At 46.5% G+C, this 23,306-nt stretch overlaps 5 protein-coding genes across 5 annotated transcripts; all 5 read left to right on the forward strand.

Moving 5' to 3' along the window:
• Positions 1 to 296: 296 nt before the first annotated feature.
• F5891DRAFT_1191644 (uncharacterized protein) lies at positions 297 to 758 on the forward strand (the record flags this gene model as incomplete). The annotated part of the gene is made up of 3 exons (XM_041367474.1): positions 297 to 377; positions 425 to 496; positions 543 to 758. The coding sequence occupies 3 exons, from the start codon at positions 297 to 299 to the stop codon at positions 756 to 758; spliced, it is 369 nt and encodes a 122-aa protein (XP_041223294.1).
• A 3,099-nt stretch (positions 759 to 3,857) lies between these two features.
• On the forward strand, positions 3,858 to 7,446 carry F5891DRAFT_1191645 (uncharacterized protein; the record flags this gene model as incomplete). The annotated part of the gene is made up of 6 exons (XM_041367475.1): positions 3,858 to 4,725; positions 4,779 to 4,849; positions 4,919 to 5,005; positions 5,060 to 5,297; positions 7,083 to 7,205; positions 7,265 to 7,446. 6 exons carry the CDS (start codon positions 3,858 to 3,860, stop codon positions 7,444 to 7,446), a joined length of 1,569 nt encoding a protein of 522 aa, XP_041223295.1.
• Positions 7,447 to 8,451: 1,005 nt separating this feature from the next.
• On the forward strand, positions 8,452 to 9,324 carry F5891DRAFT_1191646 (uncharacterized protein; the record flags this gene model as incomplete). Its single annotated transcript, XM_041367476.1, has 2 exons — positions 8,452 to 8,668; positions 8,738 to 9,324. The coding sequence occupies 2 exons, from the start codon at positions 8,452 to 8,454 to the stop codon at positions 9,322 to 9,324; spliced, it is 804 nt and encodes a 267-aa protein (XP_041223296.1).
• A 527-nt stretch (positions 9,325 to 9,851) lies between these two features.
• F5891DRAFT_1191647 (uncharacterized protein) lies at positions 9,852 to 10,817 on the forward strand (the record flags this gene model as incomplete). Its single annotated transcript, XM_041367477.1, has 4 exons — positions 9,852 to 10,016; positions 10,078 to 10,290; positions 10,347 to 10,398; positions 10,462 to 10,817. 4 exons carry the CDS (start codon positions 9,852 to 9,854, stop codon positions 10,815 to 10,817), a joined length of 786 nt encoding a protein of 261 aa, XP_041223297.1.
• A 5,115-nt stretch (positions 10,818 to 15,932) lies between these two features.
• On the forward strand, positions 15,933 to 19,613 carry F5891DRAFT_982453 (uncharacterized protein; the record flags this gene model as incomplete). The annotated part of the gene is made up of 16 exons (XM_041377211.1): positions 15,933 to 16,097; positions 16,155 to 16,170; positions 16,401 to 16,447; positions 16,658 to 16,720; positions 17,005 to 17,126; positions 17,297 to 17,566; positions 17,610 to 17,703; positions 17,748 to 17,838; positions 18,090 to 18,222; positions 18,271 to 18,399; positions 18,464 to 18,551; positions 18,622 to 18,812; positions 18,859 to 18,997; positions 19,286 to 19,366; positions 19,389 to 19,441; positions 19,493 to 19,613. 16 exons carry the CDS (start codon positions 15,933 to 15,935, stop codon positions 19,611 to 19,613), a joined length of 1,803 nt encoding a protein of 600 aa, XP_041223298.1.
• Between the last annotated feature and the right edge of the window lie 3,693 nt (positions 19,614 to 23,306).

Raw genomic sequence — 23,306 nt, forward strand, 5'->3', positions numbered from 1 at the left:
GATCTGCTAGTGCGTTACAAGTAGAATATAAAAGAAAAATTAAATAATAGCCGCGACAAGACTCAAACTCTAAAAACTTAAACTCCTAGTAGTACTATCAACCACCAGGCCGTACTTTCAAGCTACTACTATGTACATAGTAGCACACGCCACTCCGGAAAATGCCGGAAACACTATAAATATATCTTTATCCAAATCGGGATGGCTTGCCAGACGCTAATCGATAACTCAAGGACCAAGGCAAGTGAGGATTTATTCACTCTCGATTCCATTTTTACATCTACCATTCTAGTACTATGGATAACTACGCTAACGCTAACGGAGGAGCTGGAAACGGAAATGGAAATGGGGATGGAGATGGACATCAAAATCACCAGGTGCGTTGGGGATTTTTTTACCGTGGCTACTCACCAATATCTTACAGATGCCTGAACACTTCCTCCAATACCCACTAAGGCCACGGAACGTAATGTTCATGATGACTCGACGGCAACTCGTAAGTCACTCACTCATTCGCGAGCTACGATACTGACATTTTTAAGGCGTTAATGTATGTCACTTGGGCCGCCGCTCGAGTGTGCGTGCGCCAACAAGTGTATGAACCTGCCTTACCACTTCCTCCTAATCCGCCACCTCTGATCTGGACAGACGAGCTGCGCGCGATGATGGTGTTATGGATCGCGAGGGAACACCGGATGTTCGAAATGGAGGTGCGGGAACTGGAATACCTCCTGGGACTCAGAGAACACCGCTTCTAGGTAAGCCATTTAGAAATTACAAGATTTCGGACGGACTTACAAGTATTAACAGATCGTATGGGTTGCGAATCGAGGTCGTCGAGGTCAGCGTGTGATGCCAGAGGTGTCCTCGTAGTTTTCTCGGGACTATTATAAATTTGTAACATGGGCGAGAGAATAGAGTAAAATTCGACAACGTACCTTTTCATGATAGTGGTGACAATGAGGTATCCAAAGTTAAGCTTGGCAGGGATAAAATGCTAGGGGGCTCGAGCCAGGTGACTCTCTTTAGACATCTTGAAGGTGAGGCTTGCGCTATGATGAGCGAGGAGTACCCAGATCACAGATGCTGCGTCGAAATCAGCCACGAGCTTCACGTTGAATTCTCGGACGCCAATGATCAGGCATGGTCCCAGAACAAACATCTGCACGACCCTCAAAATCCGAAGAAACCCAGAATAAATCTGGACGTCCTGTAAATCCTATGGAGACGATACACTGTGGTAGCACGCAGGGGCAGCGAAAGATTGACATACTGTTGACAATCTTGGAACAATGAGCTGGAGGCAAGAAACAGCAACAAAGCTAACACGTCTGACCCTTTAGTGGAAAAAAAGAATGATAATCACGATATGAACTTACCTCGCAAAGTAAAGCACGTGAGTTTTCATTGACACCGTGAAACAGTCCACGATAATCCCTCCTGTCGGATGTTGTCGCAGTTCACGGAAATGTTTTATTGCGATCCAGACTGCGAGACACAGTGTCCACACAGTGCTGAATATTCATATAATGGCAGTCAGAAGTGGGAGATCTCCCCCAAAGCCAATTGAGCACTGATAGGTGCCGGAGAGATAGTATTCCTCTGGTATTCATCAATGAGCCCCACTGGTGCACGTTTATTTTCATCCAAAATCAAGTGTACCCACTGAAGCATGTACCGTTATTATTACGGCTGCCACTCCAATGCAGATGGCATTAGCCAGCAAGGTGACAATGAGCAATATCAGGGTCTTTCTGGATCATTGATACATGGCATATAACCGAGTGATAATGATGACTAGCAGCATGTTTCAGTCAAGTCAATATCACTGAGAGCTCGCAAGTGCCAAACTCACTCCACAGCATTCCAAATGCCATAATACCCGTCCAATTCCATATGGCGGACATAATCCAGCCTGACGAATCCGGTCAGTGACCAGCCTCGGTAGCGCACACTCCAAACAGACTCACATCTGTGGTAGTATAGCGTGGCAGTCATTAATGAACCAAGAAGTTAGTAAAGAACCACACCCACTCCTACAAGGCACCACAGTTAATTGGAGGTGAATAGCAGGCATCTGTGCAGAAGACTTACTGTATCTGTCAGCGAGATGGTCGGAACATTGACTGTATGCCATTGGTCAGAAGAAGAAAAGACAGCGAAACTAAGGAGACATACGCAGCATGGTCAGGCTGTTTATGAGAGATAGACGATTGTTTAGCTTTCCGAATACACGCAGCAAAGAAGATTCCAAGGTAGCACACCTAGGATACTTTCAAGTCAGCACAACATGGCAACCACGACAAACAAGTTACATACACTAAGATACAGAACTGTCACTAACGACCAGCGTTGCCTCTGTAATTAAGTGTATTTTCATGCGTGTTCCTTTGACATGAGACATTACTTGCCCAGACCAATTCAACCTATAAAAGGATTCTTAGCGAGATGGCTGCATCGGTCGTAGCATTGACATACCTCCTGTAAAAAGTCAACAAGCCGAAAAGAGCATCGTCTACTCGAAAAACACCACTACGAGGCGCATGTTCGTGCAGGAAAACAAGGGTCGGCCGAGGAGATTGCGAAGGCTGTATTGGAAAAGTTCGAAGAATGGGAAGCAGCTGAGAAGAAATCCGGTTTGTAGAAGAGATCGGAGGGATGTGTGGTGGGTGGTTCGAGGTTATCAAGGCTATCGAGGCATCTTGTTGAAGTCCGTTTTCGATATGATCTGGGAAGGAGCAGCAGAAGCCTTGGCATCACCCTCCACGTTTTCCATGTTGGCTGTGTCCAATGTATCGCGGACTCGGGAATTCCTGCATATCTTACGATCTTGGTATTGGAATTCCTAAGTGTGCCGTTCCGATCCATTTCAAGTATGGCACTTATCGGGGTCTCGTTAGTGGTAGCAGTTGTGAGTGTAACACTATCACTCAAATTGCACAGTAAAGACAAGGCTTCGCTGCAAAAACCAAAGGTCAAGACAGTTGAGGTCCTCAAAGGCAGCAAGTTTGAATGTGTGATGCTTCGAGCGATGAAGTGACAAGTGACATAGATATCAAAAGGACGAGACTTACCGACACCTTCATAATCCTTCAGGACTATGCCGCATCCATGTCGATAACTTTGATAGACATGAGCCCATAGTTGAGAAACCGAACCTCTTCTAAACATCAGTTGGGTACACAGGCGTCAACTGAGGACGTGACACACTGTTGTTTCACAGTAGCACAGGTGTTGGCAAGACTGTTTTCGGCAAGTTCTTTTATGTGACTGCTTGAAGGTTGATGACTATCTGACTAGAGATGATCCAATGCACAGAATGACTGTCGATTGCTCTAGGCTCACAGTAAGTCATTCTGGCAAGTATGGAGTCGCGACATGATCATGATGGGACCTGGGCAGTATTTTTTAGTTGTGACTTCTAGCCGTCACAAAAAAATTCTCACCAATTTTCGAAGGACTCTGAGTCAGACCGGACTCATGGTGCCAGTACCATGGCAGTCATCATACTAGTGCCATCTCTCGCTTTCTCTGGCTACCACTGAGTCCTGACAGGAATCATTCTGTGAAGGGACTTCCATGATTGCCAACTCGGTGAGTTCATTTGTTTGTTCGTTGTTGACAACGCGTTGAAGACTTGCCAATTCGCCACGACAATGATCAAAGTTCCTATCAGGGCTACTGATTCAGAACTTTATTGACAAACGTACACTCACAAGTCAATCGATAAAGTTCACGTGTTGTTGTACGAGCCTGCCTTGAATCCAAGTCAAAGTTCAAGATGAGTAAATGCAAATCTTAAATCTTGCTAACTATCTCCACCATCGATAGTACCGCAGCTGACTGTGATCATCATCATGAACTTCAATGCCTCTGGCATTGGCCCCAGCCGGCACAACCATGACCATAGCCTGTCAAACGAGCTTGAACAATCACTGGCTGCGTCATCAGATGCCCTCCACCTCGATTGCTTCTTCAACTTTGACAATCCTCAGGCTGGGGCTCAAGTTGGTCACAACCATGCCAATCATCAACTTCCATGGATAATCGGCTCTACTAGTGGGTGGTGGCCCCCCCAAAACGTGCCCCCAATGGGACTCTACCATGATCCTTACCGTGATTATCGTCACGCAGAACTTCAGCGTCAGTCGTTACCCTCACCACAGCCTGTCGTGTCAAGGCTTGTGCTGGGTCAACCGTCATCAGATCATCATCATGGTCAGTTCCTGCCCCAGTGGGCTCCGGATCAACCCCAGAATCTCCAACTTGACGAAGTCATTCAAACCTCCTTTAACGCGGTTTGGCCCAGAGAGTGGCCCTCCCATGATCAAGACTTCCAAATCGCATCCAATGATAACCATATTCCCAGCCCAGTGCCCAACAGTGGGCCATCACCATTGCCGGGGCCTGGGATCACCGCCCAGCCCACTGTGACTCCAAGTCAAATGTCTACGCCCCCCCAGTGGGGCCGATCCAAACGCACTGCTAAAACTAGTACGCGCACATCATCCCGGCGCCTGAAGGTTAAAAGTGGCATTGAGCCAGAAGGGGGCGAAATGCCTGTTCAAAACTACATGTTCGTACCTTCGAACTCTGGAGATGCTACAGTGGACTTTCGTGAAGAGATGAAATATTCACTTTTCAATGAATCACTCTTACCTACAATGCCCGAGATTAAAATTATGGTATGGACCTCTTGGGAAACTGCAATCAGCAGGCAGCCAGGTATGTTTCCTCAAGTATCCGATCCGAAGATGTCGCTAACCAATTGAAAATAGCGAACCTTCGCGAATGGGCTGAGAATTTTCGCTGTTCTCTGGAAAAGGGCCTCGTAAACATCGTCGACTCTGTCAGAAGTGACATGAAGGATGTTGCGAGGTTATTTGTTTATTTCTGATACGACCTACAAATCTACCAGATGAACGTCTTGCACCTTATCAATCGCAGGATCCGAGTCCTGTACTTAACGGAGGACGAATCGAGATTCCTTGATGTCACACTAACGGTAAGTCATGAATCGGTTCTCGATGTCAATCATGTTCTGATTTCGAGGCTTTAGATCAACGGGCGTGTCATTACTGTCCTTTTTGGAAACCCAGCCATCATGGCATACATTGGATACCTGCTGTACGACAGCAGGTATCAATATCATCGCTATATCGGCAGTGGCTCGGCTGAACCATCTCCCGATGGTGTGTCCGCAATGACGGTCGAGAAGTTGCGACCGCTGTTTACTATGACAGGCACACTCTTTCGCTGGGCCTTAGAAGAGCGGCGAACGGGTACGGTGATTGACAGTGAGTTATGGGTCAGGAACAATCATAGTTACCACACGACGCTCGTTAACAGATTTAATAATATGACCCCAGAGCAAACGGCCAGCGTTACAAACTTTAGTCGACCAAATTGCTACTTGCCCTTTGAACTCAGACTAGTCCAATTTTGCATCTATTCATTTACACGTACTAGTACTAGTCAGGCGGCTGGCTCATCATCGTCTTCGTTTTGTTATGCAAACGGGAGTGTCCTCAAAATACAAATATATTTGCTCTCAATGTCCCAGATATGGTGAGGTTCGCCTTCTTTGACACTGGAGCCAGCGTAAGGCGAAGGATACACTGGAAGAGTCGCATCATGTTCCTGCCGAGAACAGTCAGCCTTGTGTATCTGTCGGAGTGCTTGACAACCATATCGAAAGGTGTCCCCGGTCAATCTCTCTGTTAGATAATCATGCAGAACCGGTGGGCAGAAGTGCACCTGGCTACGTCGCATCTGCCTTGAGATAGCCAAGCTGGGTTTGAAGGCAGTTCTGCATGGCTATGCATATCACTGCATTGAACACTTTCTCCGTATGAGACCAAGAGCATCCGAGTCAGCGCTGGAACAGCTCCAGCCTAACGAGCGTTAAGCTATCGTAATAATGCAGTCAAATAGTATGACCTCACCCTTAAATTCCTCGTGAAACAATTGGCAGCACGGATACAGAGCCTGCCTTCCCTCGACTGCGTAGGAGCGATAGTCGTGGCGAAGTAGTACTAGCCTAGATGAATTGCTTGAGGTCAGTAACAATAACTAGTACACGACCAATTGAACTTATGAACTTTGGTTCCGCTGATATAGTAGGGTTAGAGGCGACTGCAAAGCAGGCGCTGGCAGGAAAGATGGGGAGGGGAGGAACTGGCACCAGGTTTATTAGTACCGAAACCTACTACAGCAGCACCAAAATGCATACTAACATGTGTCAATGTTCTTAATCAGATAATGTTACGTGTTGTGACATTTAAGCAGGTCATCACAATCGCCAACCTACTAGTAGGCTCGTCGTCTCCCACCTATTCACTTTATACGTCATACGTATCAAGCAATACCAAGCCTTACCACGTCCTCTTCTTTGCAGTGACTACTACCTAGTAGTAGGTCATCTGGCTGCATCCTCAGACTAGCATAAGCCGCTTGCTGGCCCGTCTTCCGAATTTAAATCCTCTTAATTGGCCACTCGCCAGACCAACCGTTAGGTTTGCACAACCAATTGAACTTCTGAGATATCAGAGTCAGTCATAGTACAATCAATGAAGACTTTGAACGAATCGTGTTCACAAATATGGTAACCGGTTCGTTATAAATGCTCATCTGTAAGTCATCATGTTATATACCGTGACACCCGCTCAATTGAGATACTTGTTCGGAAGAGAACGAAGTCCTGACAGCGCTAGTGTCAGGGTCGCATATACAAGGTTGTTTGTCGAGCCTTTTTTGGAACTTACCAGTCTCCTCTTTTGTGAGTCGACCTACTACGCATGAGAGTAAATTATGACCACTCCGTTTGACCAGAATATAAATGCTCGGAGGTGAGCAAATCCGTCCCAGAGTCATCTTAGTGCATGATGCCACCCAAATCAATAACTCTGTCTTCCGCGCCCACGCAGGCTTGTGATCCGAACTGCTCCTAAGTGGGTCAGGAGTCACCTCTCTCAGCAGAATATCAGCAACTCCATAAATTCTATGCTCTCTGCTCGTCAGCGATCTCGGGTGCAAACTGCGGCCTACTTACTGGGCGTTCGCCAAAAACTACCCTGATGTAGATGGCGAAGAAATCAACCGAATCCGTGCTGTTCAATCAGCATTAGCAGGAGCTCAAGATATCGGAGCAGTGCAAGAACTTCCTGCACCTGCAAAGCCAGAGCTCGAGCCTGAGCGAAAGAAAGGTGACTCTATGGCACTTGCCTGAGTAACTTGAATACTAATCCTGGCCACACTACTGTAGTCGAGTTTCGGATTCCTTTGAATAGCATGGAGACCGATAAATGTACGACATACGTGGGCCATTTATACTCCGAATCAGACATGAGTGCCCAGGACCTGTTAGACTCCACAAGGGCCACCATGGACGTCCCAAAGACATACGAAAATTTGGGTTGGCGCCTGTCTACAGCCCGCTGTAGATGAGGAATCTTGACTAGACGTGAAAACACTTAAAACAAAAGGGTGCTCAACAGCAAGACCGGGATATGAGACAACGACTCGACCCAAGGGACAACCACTGAGAGAAGTTCCTCGAAATAAAGTGGAGGGAAACTCTATGAGCTAGGCGGGCGCTAACAGGTGCGAGAAGATAACGCGTGCGAAGGTGCGTGTACGCGAGGCAAAGGCGCGCGAAGCGAAGGCGCGCCTTGAGCGTTAAGGGAAAGGTCCTATTGAGGAGTGAATGCCCAGATGGATGATTGACAGGAGAATAAGATCTTATAACAAGTGAGGAGGTGATCTATACACTTTCCAGTACACAAAGATAAGGGGAAAGTAAGTCCCCGAACCAAAGGAAACCCTTCTGTATTTAAGAATGGAGATACGCTAGCGGCGCGCTTCCGAGCGCGCTCCCTGAACCGAGTAACCATATCAACTCTAATTATAACTAAGTTTAAATAAACTTTCTATAAGTAGCGCGGACGTCGGACCGAAGATTTTATTAGTTCAATGGATAAGATAGAAATAATGCACCAGCGAATCAGTAAGGACATGGGACGAATGGACGGACGATAGCGCGAAGACCTATGAGGAGGCGCGCGTGCCGTGCGTAGGTAAGGCGCGCCTAAGTGCACGCGAGTTCGGATAAGGCGCGCGAGTGCGCGAGACTGGTACTTAGGAGTAGAGCTGTAACATATAGGAATGTATGGGTAAAGGCCATATATTCGGCATTGAGACGCGCGAGTCTCTACACCGCCGCACAGACCCACCCCACCGGCTTCTGAACTCGCAAGATATCAGCAACACTTTCAGAGCTGCACGGGAGCAGATGTCCGGTCGGAAAAAGAAGAACATTGCTATCGAAATTGTCAATACCGTAAGTGGTTTATTCATCACTGAGGGTCGCCGGCACTCAGATGTCAGGGTAATAATTGACAATTGCAGAAGCCTATAGTTAAGGGAAAGTCAACAGAATGACGGGAAGGTGCTATGTCGCGGTGTCCTGCAGGGGATCAGAAGATGGAATATAAAGCATTGCTTCTGCCATATGAGCAGGAGTTACAGATTGTCCAGAGCAAATTGCAGTTGCTCCGAGCATCGACTTGGAGAGGACGCCGTATTCTGTTGGGTGGATACATCACAGCCAAGCACAAGTCCGCACTATCCATTGTGTACCCGAGACCTGCAGGAGTGGGCGAAATATTTGGTACGTATTAGCCTGCGAGCGTCACATTGCACCATGCTTATGACTTTTAGCATGAAACTCGGGATCCAGAGGATGCTACGTGTCTTACATTACCTAGCACACCTCATTTTGACGAGTTTTGGAAGACACGGAAGGAACGAACTGTGTCGTCACTTCAGCGCGTGCCTACCAAGCTCGTATCACCTGTCATCCATAATCACGTTCACATCTCACCTGCTATCAACGACATGCTGGCTTCTAGTAATGGCCCACCTTTCGGGCAACAAGACCAAGGCCCAAAACCACTCAAGAGGACATATGCACTCTACATGGAGAGTGACGAGGAATCGGACGATGACTGGCAACCGCCGCAGAGCATTGATGACGTCCTTGCAATCATCCATGCTCGCTACCCTGATATGAAGTTCCCACAGTATGTGGATAAGCTGAAGGATCGCGGCATACTTTATTTGGTGACGGCAGCACATTTTAGTATTCAATTCTACGAGGAGAAGATCGGGATGCCAGAGGGTGCTGCATACATGTTTCACGCTAGTGTTCACAAAGCTCATATGAAGGAGCAACGCGTGAAGATGAGAAGGAATGCAAAAGGGAAAAGGAAGGCACGGGTGCAACCTGACGACAAAGACAAAGAAAATATTCATAATCTAAAGTAACTTAAATGGATGGTTGCTTATATTTTCTACTAATACAGTTGGCAGCGCTGGGGCCCCGGGGGGCAGGAACGCCGCAAGGTGCTTCTTGATGTTTATTTGAATTTGTTTGTTGATACTTGGACCAAACTTAGACTGAATTTCATTAATTAGATTCTACTATCTGCTATAGTACTAGTAGTCTTTGTCTAGTCACAATTTAATTTATTGCCAGACCCTCCCAGCAATCGCCAGCTGATAGGCTGACCTATGGGTGAGCGATTGAACAGTTTAAGGAAGGTCAGCTGGGCATTTATCACTATGACATGTTGAACTGGGCATGACGCGGACCTCTAGTTATATATAACTAGCAATGCAGTGTATCAAGACAAAGACCTGGTGCAGTGATACCTTACTTAGGTTGTTCACTGATATTTTTCGGGACTATGCTCCCACCAGCAGCTCCTAGGTACCAAATACGGCATGGCCGCTTTTAAACACCGCCGACTTATATAATCAGGCGGAACGATTGTAGTCAACATGACCGTACTATGGCCAGCATCCCATATACCAGCATCCGCGAAGTTCTTAGAGCGCCTTCAATGAACACTCACAGAGGATCCAGTCCTGATCTTCACCATGTAGCACATATGGCTGACCATATCCTGGCTAAAACCATGCTACCGGACAGCTCCGAGCCATCCAAATCGGACGAGGTGACTGACTCAGAGACTCCCAGTAATCCCCATGGTATACTTCTAGACTCCATCACTGCAGCGACATCATGACTCCGATGTCCCATTGTATGCACCTCCATCTCTTCCCTCCGTAACCCGCCACATGCCTTGTTATGCAATGCGCTCGGCCAAAAGATTCCGGCCTGCAACGTCATGTCATGATACTCCCAGTGCACTAGAGCTCCGATTTGTTGAAAGACATTTAGGGAAGTACTCTGGCGAGACTGATATGAGTATGATAGATGTCCAGAAGGTATTCTAGCTTAATTTTGACCACAGATCATCTTATGTTGACAGGCATTACAATAGGGTTTCGATGTCTTCAATCGTGGCATTGATGCTTTGCCTGACAGCGCCGTCCGTGCAGCCGTCCTAGCAAAGTGATCCGATCGCGAATCTAGGCGCTTGCGAGCTCTCACAACAGCTTGGGAGCTCGAGACAACCGAACGACATGCTATTCTTCTCCAAGCGCTTCTGTTGAACGACGCCAAGAAGTATGCTGATAGCGTAGCGGAAGCTTCCTTCTTTGAGAAGCTTTTGGTCAAACGTAGTAGGAATCAACTCGAAGATGACGCGGACTTTGGCATTGCTGCGTATACTCATGATTTCATGGAATACACTGTTGCAGATAGCCAACTTGAACAACTGGAGGGTGTTGCCGATAAGCGCAACTTGTCACTACCCTTCGATGATCCAGCTCCTGAAGATCGCTTGAAGACATGCTTGGACACCATTCTTACAGATAGTACGGATGGTCCTATGTCCCAGTTGGCTGTCTGAGGTAGAGTGATTAATTGAATTTTTGCAGATGTTATGATACTGACCGTGTTGCGAATGACAGTACATACCATTTCACTTGTGTTCTTGACGTTGCAAGCGTTCCCAGATCGATCCATAGTAGATGTATATGTGTACAAAACGTCATGACCAGTGCAGTATGCAGCCACGGCAGTTCAAGGTGAAGAAGAAGCGAGAAAGATTCAGATTATCACTGTATCCAACAACTACTAGTAACTCATTTGTTTGACTAGCGTACTAGTATTGAAGTCACTAATGTGACTGATCTTGAAGTTCTTCCTGCATTCCAACCTTAGAATGACTTGAAGTGCAAGTTGTTGAGCCGCGGCCGTGGTGCTGAGCAGTGACTCTGCTGGAGTCGAACCTTACTAGTACTAGTACGGAGCCCACCATACGTTCATTAATAACGACTCGAGTCCGCTAAACAGCTGTTCGGCGAATGCGCAAAAAGTTGATTCTATGGCCCGGGCTCATTCTTCTTTGGCTCTCAGTCATTTACTACTATTCGTTGATGGTGTCATCTCAGGCTTGCAAAGCTCCAGGTTGCTCCTGGGAGAAAGCAACCGACAGTCAAGGGCTTAGTAGGCATCGTGCAACCTGCCAATCCTACAACAAATACAAAGTTCTAGCCAGTCAGAAAAGACACGAGAGAGCAAAAGAGGCAGCCAGATCTCCACTGACTCGGAATGGTTTCATGGTGCAGCGAACAGTTGCCAATTCAACGGAAGGCTTAGCTTGTCACGGCAGTTCCAACTCGTTGGTGAGGAGCCTTTTCTGTCTCATCATGCAGTTATAACAGGTCAGCGATTGAAAACATATTTCTAGAACACTACCGTATTGCAGCCTATTCAGCATGTGCCAGAGGGTCATGGTGACCGCTCAAAGCCCATTGCCTCATGTAAACCGTCCATCAGGTACAAGATTCAGATTGGCCATAGAAGACCGTCTTCTAGCACAGCGGAAAGTCATGGGCACTTCCAGAAAACTTCGCAACAGCAGCTTGATATGGCTGATAGCTTCAATGACACAGAACCTGAGATTGATCACCATGCTCAGTTGGGTACTAGTACTAGTAAGTTTCCTGGCAGCGGTGTGTTCCTGAAGTCTACTGATCCTTTTTTTAAAATACTTTTCCTAGGAGAAGAACCTTCGCACCATCTGCCAGTGAGACGGATACCCAGGCCCTATGAGGATATCTCTCTTCCTGATGAGGACGTCAATATCTCCGAACATGTTGATCATGGCGCTCGAAATGTTGCCCCGCCTCAATCCAGAATAAGGAGAGTTCTACTGACATTACGAGACACACTTCAGACTCCCTTCAATTCTCTTGGACTTGGTCGATTGTACCCCCGCCGCCCATCCTTCAAACCAGATAAATTCATCCCATCCCAGCTACTTTCAACAACGTGTCCAACTATGACGCAGGAGACTGATTCACCTGGTATCCTCCCGCCTCCTTACCCCTTTTCCAACATAACGATCTACCGGCTCATGTCTTGGATGAACTCAGGAAGTAACCAGAAATCCGAGACTGAAGTCGCCCGTCTCGTCAAGGAAGTAATGCTGGCGAAAGATTTTGACATAACGCACCTAGAGAACTTCTCGGTGAAGAGGAGTTTGCGAAAATTGGATGACGACCCCGGCAGCAGCAAGAATATCAAGCTTCCAGATGACTGGACTCAAGCCAATGTCACCATCGATATTCCTATGAAATTGGGTGAGGGCAATGCTAGATCTTTTTCTGTTCCAGGGTTCCATTTCCGTCCACTTGTTGAAGTGATCAAGTCGGCCTTCGCCGATATCCAAGCGAACACATTCCATCTTTTACCTTTCAGGTGTTTATGGAAGGATCCATTGGATGGTCACAAGGAACGAATCTTTGACGAGTTGTACACGTCTGATTCGTGGTTAGATGCCCAAGACGAGCTGCCAAAGCTCCCAAGGGAGCCCGGGTGTTCACTGGAACGAGTAATCGCAGGCCTGATGTTTTTTTCCGATGCCACACATCTGGCAAACTTCGGAATGGTGAAAGCCTGGCCTGTTTATATGTACTTTGGAAACTTGACCAAATATGCACGTTCCGCTCCGAAATCCAGTGCATGTCACATTGTAGGGTTTTTACCGTCGGTAAGTCTTCCTATTCTACCTTCAAGCACCATTTGACATTGCACACCAGCTGCCTGATAAGGTCAAAGATATCCTAAGCAGCTTGCCTCGAATATCGAAGACTGGCATGGCCACTCTTCACGCTCATTGCCGATGCGAGTTGTTCCACGCATGCTGGGATATCCTACTAGATAAAGATTTTATTCAAGCATACCGCCATGGTATTATATTGAAGTGTGCCGATGGAGTGTTACGCAGGGTATTTCCTCGTATATTCATGTATTCAGCTGACTATCCTGAAAAGTACATCATGTTTATAAAGATCGGTGGATTACTCAATGAATTTCAGGGTTTTAATCGCCACCATCAAAGACATGGGCTTGTGTCCCTGCCCGCGCTGTCTCACGCCGAAAAGTATGTTCAATTTTCTAGGCCTCCTTAAGGACATGAGGAGCTGTCTCGATAATCTCAGAGTCTACATCGAGACCAATATCTCCACAGCATGAGAATATATTTATAAGTGGGGAAATACAGTGGACGGTGTGAAAGTTGAAGAGATGCTTGGAGAGAGGTCCTGGGTACCTGTTATAGTGAGTGCACATTTTCCGCAGCTATGTCATATTGGCTCATGTGAGTAACCGGCAGAACAAATTTGTTGAGAAGCTCGGAGCGCTGCACCTCAACCCATTCCAGATGCTCATCGTGGACTTCATGCACAAGTGCAAGTTGGGTACTTGGAAGGGTCTATTTACTCACCTCGTCAGGATTCTGTATGCACTACCAGGCAGAACCCAGCTAGTTGCAACCTTAGACTCCAGGTAGGCGTTTGTCCAGTGTTTCTACTAACCGTGACTTATCAGTAACAAATTCTATGACACTGTAGATTTCGTCAGGTCCCAACTTTCGGTAGTGGGGTCATTCGAACCTTTGCAAACAACACATCCGAGATGAAGAGACTGGCCGCACGAGACTTTGAAGACATTTTGCAGGTGTTTTGCTTTTTAACTTTATCGTTATCTATGTAGCGTCCTGACGACCTCTACAGTGTGCAATACCAGCATTCGAAGGGCTGTTTCCCGCCAGTCATGACACGATCGTGCAGACTCTTTTGTATAGATTTGCTCAATGGCACGCACTTGCCAAGTTAAGAAATCATTCGGAGTCGACCCTTAATTTTTTCGAGGACACATTCAAAACGCTCTCTCGACAGTTGCGGAAATTCCGTGATTTTACGTGCGCCGCCTTTAACACTGTGGAGTTACAAAGAGAAACGGCAGCTCGCCAACGAAGGTTGGCCCAGCATGCCGAATCCAATAATTCTTCCTCAGAATCTAGTGGGCCAAAAGCGAAAAGGTTCAATTTAAACACCTATAAGTTTCATGCAATGGGTGACTACGTGCGCACTATCAAGCTCTTCAGCACTACCGACTCTTTTACCACTCAGATCGTGTGTACTGTTCCCTAGCTCTCAAGGACACTGCGGAACTTATGTTATTGACCAGGGTGAACTGGCGCACAGAGCCTTGAAAGCATTCTATCCATTAATGAGGAAGTTGGACACTCCAGGGCAGCTAGCAAAACACGAGCGCAGGCGTCGTGTGCTACAGCGAGTCAGGGAAGCAGCAGATATCACTTTGTCAAGCGACCAATCTTCAGCCAACTCACCCATTCCCGAAGAACATCATTTTATCGCAAGTAGTCGAAATAATCCAGTTTCGCTGTTCGCATTCCTCCAGGAACACGACAGCGATCCAGCTACCAAGGTAAACACGACTACACTTTTGCTCCGTTTTGTTTATGATGACGATTTTTAGGATTTCATCCCGAAACTCAAGGACCATATTCTGTACAGGCTAAAGAAGTTGGATGTCTGTGATTGTGATCACACATTCACGGATGAGGAGCGCAACACGGTTATTATACCTAACAATACGGTGTATTCGGTCCAGACGATGAAGGTACACTACACTACTTACGACATGAGGCACGAATATGATATTATCAACCGCCACACACACGCAGATGTGATGGTGCTTTCTGGAGAAACCGCCCCTACCCATCCATACTGGTATGCTCGCGTACTCGGTATCTATCACATGGATACTTGGCTTGAAGGGTCTGGTGGTCGCATCAACAAACAGCAGGTCGAGGTCTTCTATGTCTGATGGTTTGCACCATTGATACCGTCGGAATATCAGTCTGGCATAAAGCACGCCCGCCTTCCCAAGGTGGCATTCGTGGAGGAGTCGGATCACAACGGATTCGGATTTCTTGATCCGGGTCAAGTGATCTGAGGAGCTCATTTGATCCCTTCATTCGCTTCGGGGCGCGGTGTGAGTGCGCTTCGGTATGGGAAATCTTTAGCACATCCCAACGAAGAACAGGATGATTGGGAAGAGCATTATGTCAGGATGTGAGTGTAGTGCGTCTTCTTGTTGCTGAATGACTCTTACCTGTCAGAGCTACCAGTTTTGTTGACCGCGATATGTTCTTGCGCTATACTGACTTGGGCGTAGGACACCCAGCAGCTTTGCGGAGGACCGTTAGAGAATGTTTTGGCTCCCGATTAGCAGCACCGGTGGAAGCTATGGACGTTGGTGAAGGCAGAAGCGATGGTGAGTGCTATGAAGAAGAGGGTGATGAACAACAGATGGACTGTGACAGTGATCTTTGCGAGGAGTCCAGAGATGAAAGTGATGGACTGGAGGGATCAGAATCGGAAGATGATACAGGAGAGTCTGACGATGACTCGTTCGATGATCTCTCTTTTTGATTTGTTAGGCTCATCGACTCAGAGTCCAAGTCCGACTCACGAGTGAGCAGAAGCTTGTAATGTTCCTCACGGTGACCTGGGCCTCACGACAAAGTTCTGGTTTTAAACATATAATATACCTACTTCTTGATCAACCTCGTCGCAGTTATCATCAATAATACTAACCATGAATCTGATGGCGATCGCAATTCAGACATCCTGCCACGTGATTAGCGATGAGTCTTTCAGAAAATTTTTGGGTTGTCCACGATGAGGTTCAGATCAATGACACAGGAGACGGCATGCACTTGAAGATCCAATTAACATCTGCTTCTGCATTGGAATGTTTTGGAAGCGACTGCTCACGAAATGACAATTTGGCACATAATTTGTTGCGGCGGGTACGGTCCATGTCTCGACTCTCTGTGTTCCTCACGCTGATATTTCAATCCTTGTAGGGCCGCTCCGAATGTCGTCAGTGGCACCTGACGGGTTTTGCCGCATTCACTTGAGTCTTTCTGATGAAAGCTTGCCAACACGTCTAGATGCTGTCCTGTTCATCGAGGCTCACTCAGGGAAACCAATCCCACCTTGGCAGGATCTGCGATTATGGTGGAGAGCACATGAAGGCGTCATCAAGATTATCGCAGACCTCGCTGGGGGACCTGAATGACCTGATAACATATGTGCACTGTTAAAAAAAGCGCTTGAAGACGACTTTGGTGCAGTGAGGGAAACTGCTATCTCTGTGGTGCGTGAAGACTTGGCAAACAGTGGTTCTGGTTAACAAGGACTTCGTCCTGCTCTGAAGATCTGTTGAATAGCACCACACGACATCTGGAGAGCTACGCTCAATTTGGTCAATGAAGATATACTTTCGCTAGCTAACTCTCCAATTTTTCAAAGACGAATGTCATAGGTGTATTCTCTACTTCATTCAGCCTTTTACATTGTTCTACAGGTTTGTTGCATGTCAGCAGGCTTTAGTATCCTCAAAAGCAACGTAGAAACGCCAATGCCACTGGTATTGTCACGAGAAATCCCTTAACGTTCACTACGCCTCCGAGACTCGATCTCCTAAGGTTATGAATGATACAAATGGGTGAGCATATTCTTTTCTAAGTCTACGATACTATTCTCAGCCAGCTGCAGGCATAATTATCACAGGATGGAGCAGCCTGTCACTTGGTTTGGGAAAGATCAACTTCTAGTCACAGCCGAAAGTCATCGCTGAAGTCCTTGGCGGAATTCTCCTCGGTCAGGTCATTTCTCATATTGTACTGACGACTGCTCATTTAATCCTACTAGGTCCTATTGCAATGGGATGAATGCCTGGTTTCACCAAGCACATCTTCCCCTGCTCAATCCTTTTCATATCTCGAGTCCTTCGTTGTCGACATCATGATTGGCCTCTGCCTCTTTCTCTTCAAGTCAGTCTTTCAATCGATGCGAGCACCATCAAGCGAGTGTTTGCTCATCTTTGTTCATTGCACTCTTTGCCATGACCTTGTCCTTTACTTTCGGTGCTACAATCTCTGTGCCACTGTACTGGTATTCATCCCTCCTTCCGTCAAGTTTACGTGGTACTTCATGCTTTCAGTCAAACAGCGGTTATTACCATTCGGCTGTTCAAAATGGCATTTGGTGCAGTCACGTCTTTTCCTGTGCCCAATGAACCCATTCTGGCTGCGCACTTAGCTAAACTCATCATCCAGGATCTCCCTCTCGTTGCCAAAGCCTCCAAGTCAACCAACTACTACCATCTTCTAAGAGGCTTGTTTCGCGCAATTGGCGGTGGAGGGGGTCGTTACGAGCTTCTATACAAAGAGGTTCTACCACTCCTTCCTGAAAGTTTGACCGGCATGTCTGAGTCATTATTTTCCCGTCCTTTGTTGCATTCTCATCACACTGAGGCTCCTGGACACAACGGTCGCCGTCGAAGTTGTCCTATCAGTCAGCGTGTGCAATGATGTGGTTGGTTGGAGTCACTTGCTGGCACCTACTTTAGTATGTTAATGTGACCTCCAGGCTTACCATGAAGGACCTCTCAGGGCCAACATCATCTTGTTGGGCTAGCCGCCACTTGCCTCCATCCCGATCAAAGAGAGCCGTTTCCATTGTTCCTTGAACTATCCCGAAAAGGTTCGAGAAACCACCAAGAAACAGCATCCTGTCGCGCCTAGCTAATGATGTTCCTTAGACTATCCTAAAAAGGCCAACTTCCGCTACTTCTTTGGGAATTCCAATCAATACGCATTCGGCTTTCATTAGGTCATCAGGTGCAGACGTCGTGCACATATAAGACAACCACAGAAGGCTTTCACCCTTGTCCAACCTACTGCAGCCCTCCTCTTTCTGACTTCGAACTCGGGTATGACGGAGTCGGGGAACAGTTTCGGGCAGCCCCCAGGCTCAGGAGTCTTCCCTGTGTATCCTGACGTCTCTGCATGCTAGAGCGAAGCGAAGAATTGCTGTTCTTGAGGAGGAAGTCGAAATTTTGAAACAGGACAAGGTAACAAAGCAAAGGTATACATCCTCTCGAATTCTCCAGGTGATTTTAATTCCCCATCGCAGGAAGACAACCTATTACGTCTCGCAGGGACGAGCAATCCGCCGTATGGTTGCTCTTTATACTCCCATAGAAGACCTTATCGCAGAAAATGACCGGCCTTGTGAAGATGGCGACAATGACACTACTATCGAGTAAGTACTTGGATTCGATTGTGTTCGTCACGGCAATACTGATTTTGTTGACGACAATGCACAGACAAGACCGCCACCAACATGGCTACATCGAACTCAGCAAGACAGCTACCATGGATTCACCAGAAGCTGACAAGTCTGGACCACGAGGAGTCAGAAGATATGCTCAGAAAGGGTGGTCCTCAGCATCTTTATTATATCCCCTATTTATTTTCCATGTAGCTCAAACGAGGTGCGGACTCAGCTCATGGTGACGACATGGGTACTCTCAAGGAACTTGTGGCATCGTGGGTGAATATCGACTGTCATCCGACTCCGCTCATTAGGACCGACGACAAGCACCACCGAGGCTTCATTAATGATGCATGTGGTCGCATGCTCTGTCCAGCGGAATGGCATTGGGACGACCCAGTGTAAGCAATAATTCTCATTCTTAACTGTTGCTGATAATTTGTCCAGCATCAGGGCTGGGATTCGTGACCGTACCATGGCATACATCGTCTCTGAGAACTCATGGCCATTGTTCATGTATGAAGGCTATGAAGCTTCTGTTAAGAATCTCGAGCGCGGTCTCATGAAGTCAAAATTGTTAGTTATGGTATGTGACCTTTTTTCCAATCAAACCATAGCTCATCGCATCATAGGGATTCAAGGCCATCTTTACTTCTCCGTCCTCTGCTAATGAGGCAGATGGTGATGGTGATGGCGCCGATATCCTCGAGAACAACCGACGCGCCAAGAGATGATCAGACCAAGCAAGAGTCAAGACTTGTGTCGCCTCTATCATAGGTATGAGGAAGGTAACTCCCCACGCGATTGCCTACACTGTTTGTCAAGTACACTCCAATTTTTGCCTCTGACTATGAATTTGACATATTTTCTGCAGGTCCGATTTGCTCTTTCAAACATCACCTCCTGGCGTACTGTAGATGCAGACTTTGATTATCAACTGTTCTGGAATAACATCGTGGATTTCTTTGAGGATCCAGCCAGGTCCAGCCACGCGAGCTAGGGTACATGCGCTCCTGGAGTGGTGGACAAGGTAAGTATCTGACTGTTAGCAACTCGCTAGGTTCGCTAACGTCCCGTGTAGGAAAGTTTTTGGAAGAAATCACCAGCAGGACCTGACACTAGATGTTATTTCCCAAATGTCCGTCAGTGCTCTTGCTGCCCAGAGACTGGAGATGGAGGCGGCCGCATTTGACTCTGATTAGTTCTAGAACATTTGTTACATTTTTATTAATTACACTCTCATGTCTGGTCTTACAATTAATATCATGGTAGTTTTAATGTGCTATTAGAGCTATCTTGAAACATTGTTAGTTCTGCCGTGTAATGTATAGCTTCGACCCTTGTCATCTCCTCAAAATTCATGATCCATAAATCATCATGTCTCCGCCAAACACATTCGAGATGTCGCGCGTCTGAGCGACGTACCAATGAACATCATCTCCTTGAAAGACAAGGATCGTCATGTCCCTGCTGATCAAATTCAAGACATTGTGTGTCTGAGGGACGCATCAATGAACATCGTGTCCTCGAAACACACGGACCGTGATGTCCCTGCCGAACAAATTCAAAGTATTGTGTGTTCCAGCGACACACTAATGAATAGTATATCCTTGAAACACACGGAGTGTTGTGTCCCTGCCAAACAAATTCAAGGTAGCATGTGTCTGAGTGATGCACCGATGAACGACATTTCCTCGAAAGACGCTGATACTTATATCCCTGCCGAACACATGCAAAATAATGTGTGTCTGAGCGATGCACCAATGAATGTCATGTCCTCAAAAGGCACGGACCGTTATGTTCCTGCCAAACAAATTTGAATTATCACGTGTCGGAGCAACGCACCAATGAACATTATGTCCTCGAAAGACATGGACCGTCATGTCCCTGCCAAACAAATTCAAGACATCGTGTGTCTGAGGGACACATTAATGAACATTCGTGTCCTCAAAACACACGGATTATCATGTCCCTGCTGAACAAATTCAAGATATCGAGGCTCCAAGCGACACACCAATGAATTTTATGTCCTCGAAAGACACGAACTGTAATGTCACTCCCAAACACATTCAACTTATTGCATGTCTGAGCAACGCACCAATGAACGACATCTCCTCGAAAGACACTGATTGCTATTGTCCCTGCCAAACACATTCAAATTATTGCATGTCTGAGCGACACACCAATGAACGACATCTCCTCAAAAGACACTGATCGCTATTGTCCCTGCCGAACACATTCGGGATATTGTGTGTCTGAGCGACACTGTAATGAGTGTACGTGTCCTCGAAAGACACATATCACTATGTCCCTGCCGATCATTTGGATTTGTGATGTCAATTGAACATACTATTCGCATTTGCCAATGCTGATCAGAATGCCTCGACTTGCTCTGCAAGGGCACTCCGAAAACCATGTGCCCTTTTATGTGATGCTCATCTTGAACTAGGAAAATGTATCGTGTGAGGACCAGATGATATACATCTGTACCATTTGGAACTTCACCAAAATGTGTTTCATTTTAGCACATTGAAACCTCCTTTGGTGACACTCTCAGTCTCTGTCTGTATTCAATTTCATGAACCTGTGCGCGTTAAATTTTTTGCCGATCCATCTAAGTACAAAAGCTCGCAAAGCAAATAGTACTATTTGGCTAGTGCGCTTGCAAATTCGTCTTTCCTCAATAAAGCCAGATATTCCCATGTGAAAGTGATCAGCAGATTTACGAAGATTGTGGTGATGTTTCACAATATATTGCTTTACATAGTATTCTCATTTGTTCACCGGTTCACTGATGTAAGTGTAGTTAATGCGTACTCACCGACACCATTTGGGAACAGCAGCAGTGGCATAGCATTTTCACTATGCCCATTAATGGGGTGTGGGATATAAACAAGATTGACGCCCTAGCACAGGAAGTTGTCGTGGCTGTGAGTAGTTTGAAGAGAACGCGCACCTTGTATAATAGTTGTACTCACATTGTAGAATGTCTTCCTCTCGATCATTGATAGCCTTCTGGTATTATCAATTCTGATTCGAACATCCACCGTGGATGAACTGACGATTAGCTCTACTAGCCTGCGCAGAGAAGCAAATGTGAATACAGTACATATCCCAATAATGCATACGGTTCGGGAAGCTGAAAATGCCATGCATTACCATGAATATCACCACTGAAAACCTCATATCGTGATATGCAATTATTTAATCTATAAAGCTGAGTCATCATACTGGCTGTTGAGATAACAATATAAAGCATGACAAGGTTGGATCACTAAAAATGTCTATGACCAAATATGTCATTCCGTTTGCAGGATTATATTCCAAGAAATAACCTTGTAATGTGAGCTCTGAATGTTGTCATCGCTATCAAGTGGCACCGCTTCTGTTTTGAGATAGCAAAACATGCCCTTTCGGTCGAAGAATTATATTCTGAGAAACACATTTATCATGCAAGCTCCATGTTTTGTCATCACTATCAAGTGTTCATTCGCTTCTATCTTCAGGTAAAAAGTCTCTTCTTCCGGATGAAGAATTGAAATACGCTTGTAAAACAAATGCCAAATTCTGTATAGGGTATCGCTTCTATCTTCAGGGAGATTTTCTACAAAGGTTTTGGCATATACAACCTTGCAGATGCCATTATGGTAAGTTGTTGTATGTCACGGTCACTTCACTTTATCTTGCCCATGCTTTACTAAAGCTCAGACAAAGTTCGGACCTTTAGTACTAGGTACTCAGACTCGAACCAGCGTGAGCCCTGCCAGTGCCGCAGACGCAAAGCGGCCTGACTGGCAGCTGCAAAGCAAGCACATTCCAATTTGAAAATTCTAAGGACAAAACAAATTGAAAGATCTCGACACGGCAAATTTACACCCTTCCAAGCACTTCCAGGCCTTTCAAACACCAAGTTCTCTTTCACGCTGAGCCCAACGCACAGTTGCTTCGTCAAGTTCATACCCAGACCACGCAGGACGAATATGTCACACTGAAATCAACAAGTGAACTCTGTGCTAGTCTCAGTGAGAGCCACTGCCTGACGAGCAGCCAATCATGGTGCTCGCGCAATTCACTGTACTATGAACGAGCACTCAGTGAGTATCATTTGAGAGGTCATGCGTGGTACAAACTCTAAGTTGGGTTAAAATCTATAGCATTCATCATCCTGATCCTTGTCTGACTCCAGCGCAGAAGCTGACTCTTCATCTTCATCGGCGTCCATAGAACTGCTGTCACTGTTAGTACTTTCCACATTGTCTTCCTCATCCTCATGTTCATCGTCATCATCCTCGTCATCATCCTCGTCGACTCTTAGTTCATGTTCATCATCCTCAAGTACTTCACTTGCTGCCTCGCCATCACGGTCTAGCTCATCTTCACAACTGAATGATTCGTCCTGGTATTCACTGTGGTGGTGTCTGACTGCCGAGGAGTCATATTGAATCTCGTGTCCAACGCCAATTCCAACAGATCTTGCGAACATATCTCGATCTGCAAAGATGCGAAGAAGAGTGAGTATAGGTTGTGGCGTGGTAGCGGCAATTTCGCCTTACATATTCACATAAAAAAATGACCAGTCATCAATTTCACCTTGACCTCTTGCAAGAGATGGACCGTGTCTGAGGAGGGCATTTGAACACCCATCTGAAAAGGCTGGAATGAGATGGCAACCACAGATAACCAGTGATGGGTTGAGGAAACCAAAGGCATCATTGTCAGTCTCAGGGATGAATCCGACCTTGGGTAGACGTGCTTCTTTAAGGCCCCAGCGATAGGTAGGATCCACTCCAAGCCATCGAACCCAAAGCACTTCCAAACTTCATCAGCAAACTACAATGGCCTTCTACAGCTCCTACAGAGTGCTACAGAGCCACAGCTTGGTCCCTTCTGTACAG

This window comes from Suillus fuscotomentosus, assembly GCF_016647785.1.
Source record: "Suillus fuscotomentosus strain FC203 chromosome Unknown F5891scaffold_44, whole genome shotgun sequence".
Taxonomy (NCBI): Eukaryota; Fungi; Basidiomycota; class Agaricomycetes; order Boletales; family Suillaceae; genus Suillus; species Suillus fuscotomentosus.